Source organism: Notolabrus celidotus, chromosome 15, assembly GCF_009762535.1.
Source record: "Notolabrus celidotus isolate fNotCel1 chromosome 15, fNotCel1.pri, whole genome shotgun sequence".
NCBI lineage: Eukaryota > Metazoa > Chordata > Actinopteri > Labriformes > Labridae > Notolabrus > Notolabrus celidotus.
The window spans coordinates 26,182,412-26,192,184 of record NC_048286.1 but is presented as its reverse complement, the minus strand read 5'-3'; the positions used below and the strand labels follow the sequence as shown (position 1 = coordinate 26,192,184).

General features: G+C 42.5%; 1 protein-coding gene across 2 annotated transcripts; it reads left to right on the top strand.

Annotated features, from left to right (window-relative positions):
• The first annotated feature begins 482 nt into the window (after positions 1-482).
• yme1l1b (YME1-like 1b) lies at positions 483-9,517 on the top strand. 2 transcript variants are annotated; one of them, XM_034703104.1, is made up of 18 exons: positions 483-1,108; positions 1,554-1,694; positions 1,779-1,956; positions 2,975-3,073; positions 3,193-3,299; positions 3,845-3,995; positions 4,085-4,168; positions 4,507-4,680; positions 4,804-4,956; positions 5,129-5,261; positions 5,555-5,617; positions 5,763-5,875; positions 6,074-6,229; positions 6,376-6,527; positions 7,578-7,704; positions 7,779-7,852; positions 7,942-8,028; positions 8,136-9,517. In XM_034703104.1, exons 1-18 carry the CDS (start codon positions 878-880, stop codon positions 8,277-8,279), a joined length of 2,367 nt encoding a protein of 788 aa, XP_034558995.1. In that variant the 5' UTR covers positions 483-877; the 3' UTR covers positions 8,280-9,517. The 2 variants fall into 2 exon arrangements, with proteins under 2 accessions (XP_034558995.1, XP_034558994.1); XM_034703103.1 differs by having other exon boundaries at positions 919-1,108; positions 4,528-4,680.
• The last annotated feature ends 256 nt before the right edge of the window (positions 9,518-9,773 follow it).

Genomic DNA, 9,773 nt, shown 5'->3' with positions numbered 1-9,773 from the left:
AACATAAGATAAGATAAGATATACTTTATTTGTCCCCCGTTTGGGGTAAAAAAATTTGTTACAGCAGCTTACAACACGGGACAGGGGAATACAACAATGTACTAACATAGTTAAAATATCTAATAACAATAGTAATAGCAATGACAAGGGTAAAATATAATATCATATAATGAAATAAAATTAAATTAAATAGAATTAAATTAAATTAAATTAAATACAGTTAAAATAAAATTATGCATGGTAACTATTACGGATGTATACCCACTATGTAAACTTCTATCTGATAAATAGATTAGGTAAGTTATTGCACGATAAAAATTGCACCAGGTTATTTAAAAAAAAAACATACACAGTATGAAGAGCATTGCGATTCAGATGGATACAGTAGTTATTTGTGAATGTGCCAAGTCACATAATAACTTCCATGTAGTGGAGTGAAAGATGAGAACAGCTGAGTAACGGGACACAGCAGTGCTGGTGTTAAACAGTCTGATTGCAGATGGGATGAAGGACCTGCGGTAGCGCTCCGTCCTGCAGGGTGGGACTCTAAGTCTGCTGCTGAAGGAGCTGCTCAGGGACCCCACAGTCTCATGCAGGGGGTGAGAGGGATTGTCCATGATGGATATCAGCTTTGCTAACATCCTCCTCTCACCCACCTCCTCTATGGAGTCCAGAGGACAGCCCAGGACAGAACTGGCCCTCCTTTTCCGCCCAGCCTTTGGGGAAAGAACTCTGATCATTACAGGCATGTCAATTGTGTGGTGGTTAGCAAGGACAATCTTCAACAGAAAGAAGGGGACTGATACTGAGCGTGTGAGAAAAGCCTGTATATTCTAATCCACACACCCTTTGAGTTGGTGGCGGTAATGCACCATTCATGGTTTGGCGTCAACCAACATTAAAAACGAAGAAGACAAATACGTCATATCCGGGTTGTCAGACTGCCGCAGAAGTTCGCAGTTTGACTTGCTGTGTCCTGAAATGGAAAGATAAAAGTGAAAGAAACACCTTTATTACATTCACAGGGACGGTGGTGTATCTTGGGCATTTCTACGGACAGCTGGTACCACTGAGGATTAAAATGTTTTCCCTCACCGTCCAACCACAGGTAAAAAAAAAAGAGAAACGTTAGGCCAAGCTAACATTAGCACTGTTGTTGTTTTGGTTACTGCCCCGTTCATGTGAATCTGCTAGCATGCTAAATTCACCTTAGCTGGTTCTCTTATCATCCAAACTGCAGGCGACCTTTGGCTTTTATTTCACTAATTAAAGACACTTGTATAAGTTTACATTTTGTCCTTGATGTCTTCTCTTTATTTAGTGAGCTAATATTGCTGCTTCTCTAGCGTTCAGTGTGTCCTCAGCTGTCAAATGGGAAAGTACACCAATTGTTCACTGATAGGGACTTACAACTCTATTTACTCAGGGCTAACTACTTTATTATCGTGAGTCAGTGTCTTCAGAAGCCACCTGCTCTCTATCAGTGGTCAACAACAGCCTCTTTTGATGCTGCATGTGGATGACTCTTGCTGTTTTGATACGTGTGATCACAGGTGACTGTGCCCCTCAGCCATCTCATCAATGTCCTTCACTCCATGAAGAGCTCAGTGGGAAGCAGCAGCAGCAGCAGTGTCACCTGCAAATCACGGAAACACAAGGAGCATGTGTCAGACTCAGAGCTGCACAGCACAGAGGTACATGTCAGTCAGACTAAGGCTGTTATTGCTGTATGAAGTAAGTGTGAGACGCTCAATATGGTGTACTGTCTGTGTGTGCAGCCCATGTTGAACCTGCGTGAGCTCGGCTTATCAGACCTGGGAGCACAGCAGCTGGATGACCTGGTGAAACATGTGTTCCCACGTCTGAGTCGACAGGAGGCCCCACCTCCAGTGGGTGGACAGACAGCCTGGAGGACCTCACATCTATCTACACAGTCCTTTTTCTACAATAAACATGGTGAGAATATGCAGCTTTGTTTAGGCCTTTGGTCCATGCTGATTCGTGGTTGCCGATACGATTAAAGGACGATATTGGTTCATTTAGAATGGTACGATCCGAAAGGATTCAGTGACTTGAAGTCGATTCAGTAACTTTTCAGGCAAAAATTCAACCAGTGTGACTGTGAAATAAATACCTTGATACTGGACAGTCCTAGATTCCTGTTGTTTCTTGTAAGGGAATCAAGTATATATTAATTATGGATATAAACAATCAAGGCCTGAGGCTTCAGTAGGTGCTTCATAGATTTGTCGTGTTGCTGTGGTACTTTACTTGACCTTTACATATCCTACAAACAGCGAGCGACTTATTTAAAACATATCTGTCTTTGCAAAAGCCAAAGTGTTTCCACACACTGAACCGTAACCATTATGGTCCAGTGTTTGTCCAGTGTGTGTGGCTTGATAATTTCTCGCTCGCCGGCTTCTCCTCTGCCATCCGCCATGCAATGTTTTGTTGTCACAGACAGGCAGCCTGGATTGAGTAACGTTTAACGTCTTTATCATTAAAAGTGCAAAAAAAAACACATCAAAGTCTGCCTTGCTTAAATCCAATGCTTCATTTCCTAGTATCGATATAATCGATTTATTACTTTTAAAAACGATTTTAGATCGATATATGTTGTCCGGAAGGTCAACTTGCCGAGCACAGATCGATGTAGTCGGATCGTAGGAATATAAATCAATACATCAACGTAGTGGATGAATCGTTACACCCCCATGCTGTACTATTTTGATCCGTGTTATTAAAATTGTTGGAAGATTATAAGATCTGTGGAATCATCTTCACCATTCATAAATAACATGGTGCATACATGACTGGATAGAGTTGTAGTTACTCCCAGAGACAGTTGATCAAGTAGCTTACCTTGGCTTGGTTACCAGTTGATCATAAGATAAGCAGTAAGAGATTTCCTCACACATATTTACCTGAGGTTTCAGAGAGATAAAAGTTACACACTGTCCTTTGTACCCAGGCTTCTCATACGGTGTGATGCCAGTGTCAGCCCAAGTGTTTTCCAGACAGCAGCCCTCACCTCTTCAGTGTGTGAGCACAGAGCTACAATACTGGCCAGGTAACAGAAGCTTTTCCATTTTTTGACGTAACAGTTAGATGACCCACATGATATCATTTTGAACAGTAGTTACCTTATTAATATGCTCACTAACTTCCTTCCCTCCTGTGTGTTTTAAGTATGGGTGCAGAGCAGAGGCTTTAAAACTTTAAGGAAATCCAAGCGACTGCAGATGGGCCTCGACCGCCCTGTGGAATCTGAGGGGTTCACACCATCTTTTATGAAGGCAAGGTTACTGAGTTTACATGCTCATCCAGATCCATGAAACCCCATATGTAATGAGCATTTTGAAAAATACAGTTTTTTTATTTTAACATGCAAGTGCAGCCTTAGCAGCTACATCTGCAACACTCAGTTTGTCAGTAAAGGTTTCATAAAACATCACTGTATTTTTTCTTCTTCTGTGTCGCCAAATAAAAATAGTTGACTGGTCTTATTGGATCCTCTGCTCACAAAGCAAGAGCAAAAGTTGGCGATTAATGTACTAACCTACTGGTTCACAAACCTTTTGTAATAATACCTGCATTGAAATACTTGTGCTGCAATGTCCTCTGGTAGGAAAATAACTTTAAAGAGGTAAAATTCTGCGCTGCACTGCCAGTGTTTGGTGGTTGAAACAACCTTGTACCTTAAAATACCTCAGGAGTGCCAGCTTGATCCCTAGAAAAGACCCTTGAGTTATCAGGCCTGTGCAGAGTGTCCAGTGTGATAAAATTCAAACAGTGCTCTGGATGTGTGAACTTTGCTGACCTTTCTTAAATTGCACTTCAGGGCTTTCTGTCAAGGGACAAGGGCTTTGAGGTCGAAAGTCTGGACAGCCTGTTGAAGACCAAGAACGTACCGGATGGACAGCAGGAGGCTTTTAAGAGGGGCTTTGCTGAGGGCTTCCTGAAAGCCCAAGCGCTGACACAACGCACACAAGGTACGCTCCAATAGAAACGCACTCTAATAGAAATGTGAGGAATCATTATGAAGCATGAAACAGTGCTGATGTGGAGTTTTGTTGGTCAGACTCTCTCAGGAGGACTCGTCTCATTCTGCTGGTGCTGCTTCTTGTGGGGCTCTATGGGATCTCGAAGACCCCCTTCATATCGGGTAAAGGCTCCTTTTCTCCTCCAGAGCTACTTTATTATTTCATGTTGTACATGAAGTGTCATATAACACGTTAACATGTTAATATTCTAACTTTTTTTTAAATAATAAAGCTAACGCCAGCCTGCAAAACTCATGTATGCAAATGAAACAATAACCCTTATTAGGGAAGAACTAAGCTTTGTATAACAAGCAGACATCAGCCAGCAGTATTTGAATATTAACACATGCATTGAGTTGTGTTCTCAGATCATTCTCAGTAACAAGCCGCATGTATGTGAGAGCTCATTAACCTTGCCATGCAGTGTGATTTCGAACTTTAATCTAACCATTTTGGACAGTGCGGTTCCGAACCACCACAGGCCTGGACTCAGCGGTGGACCCTGTCCAGATGAAAAACGTGACGTTCGAGCACGTCAAAGGCGTAGAAGAAGCTAAGAACGAGCTGCAGGAGGTGGTGGAGTTCCTGAAAAACCCACAGAAGTTCACAGCTTTGGGAGGAAAGCTGCCAAAAGGTAAAGTCGTCTGTTCTTGTGTCACAGTGTGAAGGCTTTTATAATAATGCAGTTTCAATCAGAGCTCTGTTTGTACTAACTCACTCTTTCTCATCTTCTCTTCCTCTGCTGTATTAACTTCAGGTGTTCTGCTGGTCGGCCCTCCTGGGACAGGAAAGACTCTACTGGCCAGAGCAGTGGCAGGAGAGGCCGATGTGCCGTTTTACTACGCCTCTGGGTCTGAGTTTGATGAGATGTTTGTTGGAGTAGGAGCCAGCCGCATCAGAAACCTTTTCAGTACGATCATAAAAGATATAATCAAATATTTAAACATTAATGTTTTTTATCAGTGTATCAAAATGAATCTTCCTCCCTGATACTTTCTTAACCGACACTTGTTTATGTGATATTAATGTGCTGAATATTGTAGCACATTGTTTATATCATCCTCTTTCTGCCTTTTTTCCAGGGGAAGCTAAAGGCAATGCTCCCTGTGTGATCTTCATTGATGAGCTCGATAGCGTGGGTGGGAAAAGGATTGAGTCTCCCATGCACCCTTACTCCAGACAGACTATCAACCAGCTGCTTGCTGAAATGGATGGGTAATCTGTCCAGTTATTGTTTTGCATTTCAACACTTTGGGAACACAATAACAATGCAGTTGACTGATGTCGGCAAATGTTTGACATCCCGGAAGTGTAGAAGGTTTGTGAGTGCTTGTGTGCACAAAGAAAAATTATGTTCATGTATTTGTGGACAAATAGCCGTACTGGAGTCCTAGACAATACAGAACAGTTGTTATTTATGCATGCTCAAAGTTTTTAATGATTGCTACAAACAAAAGTTACTCTTTTACAAACACTAACCGGCATGTCTCCTGTGATCTTTTTTGTAGGTTTAAAACAAACGAAGGTGTCATCATCATTGGAGCGACAAACTTCCCAGAGGCTCTGGATAAGTACGTTCACCCCTGCACCTCTTACAGCCTGGTATAGCTGACTGTTCAAATGTCAGAGCTGACCGTTCACAGCCCTCACAGTCACAACTGTTTTGATGCTGACTCACAGACACTGTCAATATTTCCATCTGATCCTCTCCTGTAGTGCTCTGATCCGCCCAGGTCGCTTTGACATGCAGGTGACTGTCCCTAAACCTGATGTGAAGGGACGCACAGAGATCCTCAACTGGTATCTGAAGAAGATCAAAGTGGATCCAGGTATGTTTGTCATCATATACTTTAAACTGATACTAGTTCGGTAGTTCTGACACACTGAACACCTCGGCACAGCACAGAGCACCTGTGTTCTTAAAATGTCATCATCGGCTGACTGTGTGTTTTGTTTAAACAGTGATCCTGCACTACCTGTTTTCATAACTCTTGGATCTTTGTTGATGTTGCGTGTCATTTCTGCAGCTATTGAGGCAAATATTATTGCCCGCGGCACGGTGGGCTTCTCTGGCGCCGACCTGGAAAATCTTGTGAACCAGGCCGCCCTGAAGGCAGCAGTCGACGGCAAAGACATGGTCACTCTGAAGGAGCTGGAGTTTGCTAAAGACAAAATCCTCATGGGTGGGTAACATGAAAGATGTGCCAATCTTAATATTCCTGATGTTCTCTCGTCAGTACATTGCCTTTTAGAACTACTGTGACTATCCTTCCTTTTTTTTTTTACTCTTTCACAATGAAACCATTTTATTCCTTCCTTTCTCCTCTAGGTCCTGAGAGAAGGAGTGCAGAAATAGACAAGAAGAACAAGCTCATCACAGCGTACCATGAATCAGGCCATGCTATTGTAGCTTGGTACACCAAAGATGCCATGCCCATTAACAAGGCAACCATCATGCCCAGAGGCCCCAGTCTGGGACATGTAAGGAAACCTCTGCATAATGATTACACCCTGCATATCAACACTAACATAACACTATAAGAAACATAAACCAGTTAGAATTGGTTGTAAGCAGTACTTGTAGTCTCAGGTGCTTACACACAGGCAGAGATCAACCAATATATAAACATTTATCACTGAAATTTCAACAAGACTCAAACAGTAGATGCAGCACGTAAGACTCTGTCACAAGCGTCAGCTGACTGAAGTCCAGCCAGGCTCTCTCTCCCGATTCGCTACTCCTTTTACCGCCGGTACGCACCAATCAGGCTCCACTGTTGGCTGGGGATGCACCATCTCCACCCCCATACCAAGCACACACACTAACACAGGACTTCCACCAGATCTGTGTCAAGTCCGTCTCCGATCCGCTGCGGTCCGGCTCCGTGCTCTCTCATTCGTCAACACCCACCAATTGCGTTTTCGAAACGCAGCACAGAGTAGGACTGCCGGACAGCTGGAGTCATGTGACCAAGGTTTTCCTGCGGCAATCACCGAATCAAGGATTATCCAACTCCTCTCCTCATCCATGTTGTCTAAATATTCCTCTGAAAACCTCTGACCTTTTGACTCCAGTCATGCCTCTGTTCAAAATGACATTTTGTTGTCATAGTCAAGTTAAAAACGATCTAACGATAGCCAAAGGTTTTATTCTGAAAACTAACCGGATGTTTTAATTTTGTTTTGGTGCCTGACTTCCTGTCCCACTCCATCTGCTCTGTCCTGAATTGATGCGTCATGCTCCGGCATCCGGAAAAATAGAAGTCTTGCGTATCTGATCCGTTGCGTTCAGACCTGCCAGATCAGAGACGCAGCAGGAACCATCGGAGCGGATCCAGTGGGGGTTAACACATTGACTAGAATAGAAACCTATCAGATCCGGTGCCTTGACAGATCGGAGACGGATCTGGTGGAATTTGGCCGTAACACCCACAGAGCACTTCAGGAAAAGGGGATTAGCCGCACACAGGAGGGGGCGTGGCTGCGTCCGTGATAATAACTAGCACTGTTCTTCTCATTGTCTTTTGTCAGGTGTCGATGCTCCCAGAGAACGATCGCTGGAGTGAGACCCGCTCTCAGCTCCTGGCCCAGATGGATGTCAGTATGGGCGGACGTGTAGCGGAGGAGATCATCTTTGGCAATGAGTACATCACAACAGGTCAGACAAAAATCCTAAAAGGGTTAAATATGCTTGGAATGTGTTGATTGATGTGTTGGTTTCTTTCCCACCAGGTGCATCAAGTGACTTTGACAGTGCCACCAAGATCGCCAAGATGATGGTGACCAGATTTGGGATGTGTGAAAAGGTAAGCTCAATGAAAAACAAACCTGTTCATGGTGTTTTGATCTATACTCGCCAATGTTTATATATTTCATTCTCCTTCCTTTGTCACAGTTGGGTGTGATGACGTACACTGACATGACCGCTCAGAGTCCAGAGACACAAGCAGCTGTGGAGCAGGAAATCAGGGTCTTGTTGAAGGTTTGTGTCCATTTATCTGTTCCAAAGGAGAAAATTACAAACAAACAAAAATATCCAGCCAAACATCTTCTTAAAACCTTTTTCATTATCCGCCCTCATTTCTCCAGGACTCTTACGAGCGCGCCAAAGCCCTGCTGAAGTCTCACGCCAAAGAGCACAAGAACCTGGCCGACGCTCTGCTCATGTACGAGACATTGGATGCCAAAGACATCAAGCTGGTCCTGGAGGGGAAGGGCCTTGAAGCCAGGTGAAAGTAGCGAAGACAGCGACATTCAGGAGCAGTGAGGGGGAGGGAGGGGCGTCACATTTTAAGAGCTCAGGGGTCAAAGTGGGAGAGATGGACTCAGGCTATTAACAGCAAACCAGAAGGGATATGTTGGACTGTTAAACCTTCATGCTGTCACCTTTGTGTAATCTCATCAATATTCCAAAATTAAGTAGCGCTGTGAATGTTCAACATGACTCTTCTGAGTTCAGAGGTGAGAAGGTGTGTGTTGCACGGTTTCATTGATTCAGATGAAAGGTGATTAAAGTTCTTGTTTTTCTCACAGGTTAAAAAACATGATACTTGAATGTCAACTTAAATGTCAAAACAGTATCTGGAAACTAAACGATTCTAATTTTGATTTTTAGAAACAGAGTTTAGGTTTGGTCGAATTCTCTCCTGCCCGGTCTTTATAGACTCTTATTCTGTTAAAGGGAAAAACTGAGCAAACTACAACTTTAACCCAAAGAGCTTCTGTTTTAAAGACAGACAGACTTTAACTACATTTCAACTCCTTTGCAGAGTTGTTTTCATTTGTCCTTAGCTTGTGTGTTTCTTCCTCAGCACCTTGTCATAATGCTCGTGCACATACACCTCTCTCTCTCCTGCTGTACCCCCTGCATACATCCCCATTACTTGTTTTTAAAGGTGGCCTTTTAGGGAATGTACTGTAAGTATAAAAAACATTCTTTTTGGAGTAGGAAGTGTATAAAGTTATGAACTTTACCGTCTCAGCACTTTAGATCAGTGTACAATCTGAAAATGCACTTATCAACTCTTCATGTAATTTATTTCACTAAATCTGTGTGTACAGATGAATCAAAAGCTGCTGCTCAGCCTCAAGAGGAATGCCACAGAATACACGCTGGGTTAATGTAAGGACAGAGCACTTGAACTTAGATGAAATGTCAGCCTCATTTATTTAAATAATCTGAATAAAGCTTAATCATTTTATTTCTTTTTTGCAAATGAGTGGACTCAAGGCCGTTCAGCTTATTCAGGCCATTTCTTTTGTCACCACTTCAAAGCAGAATTTTAAATCTACGTGCCTGTATCTCTGTTTCAATACATTTCAAACAATACAGTGGAAAAAGTTCAGTTCTCACCTGTATTACTCTGTGTTTAAAGGAATTCAAACTGTAACAACCAATTTGGAAAGAATATCCTGGATTCTAAATCTTTCTTCAAATAAAAAATGATAAACAAATATTTTTTAAATATAAAGTTACAGTATTTGATTCATACATGTATTTAAGCACTTTGAACATGGATTTCATTAAACTAAAGCTCTTTTCATGATAAAAACCAGCATATGTGATGCGTCATGATGTTACTTTGTTCACTTATTAGCTTCAACACCAGACACCAGTGCTTCTGTCTATTACCCTTTTGCCCGTGTTAAGTTGTACATATGATTGCGATGTAGTGGGAACATTGTATATAGATGTATAGTTGTGCTTTTATGCTGTGAACACATTGA

Bases quoted from the DNA above. Each gene is read 5' to 3' on its own strand.
- yme1l1b (XM_034703104.1), top strand. From the start codon at position 878: ATGGTTTGGCGTCAACCAACATTAAAAACGAAGAAGACAAATACGTCA. The intron at 1,109-1,553 runs GTAAAAAAAAAA...GTGTGATCACAG, and splicing joins CCCTCACCGTCCAACCACAG to GTGACTGTGCCCCTCAGCCA. The intron at 3,996-4,084 runs GTACGCTCCAAT...TTTGTTGGTCAG, and splicing joins GCTGACACAACGCACACAAG to ACTCTCTCAGGAGGACTCGT.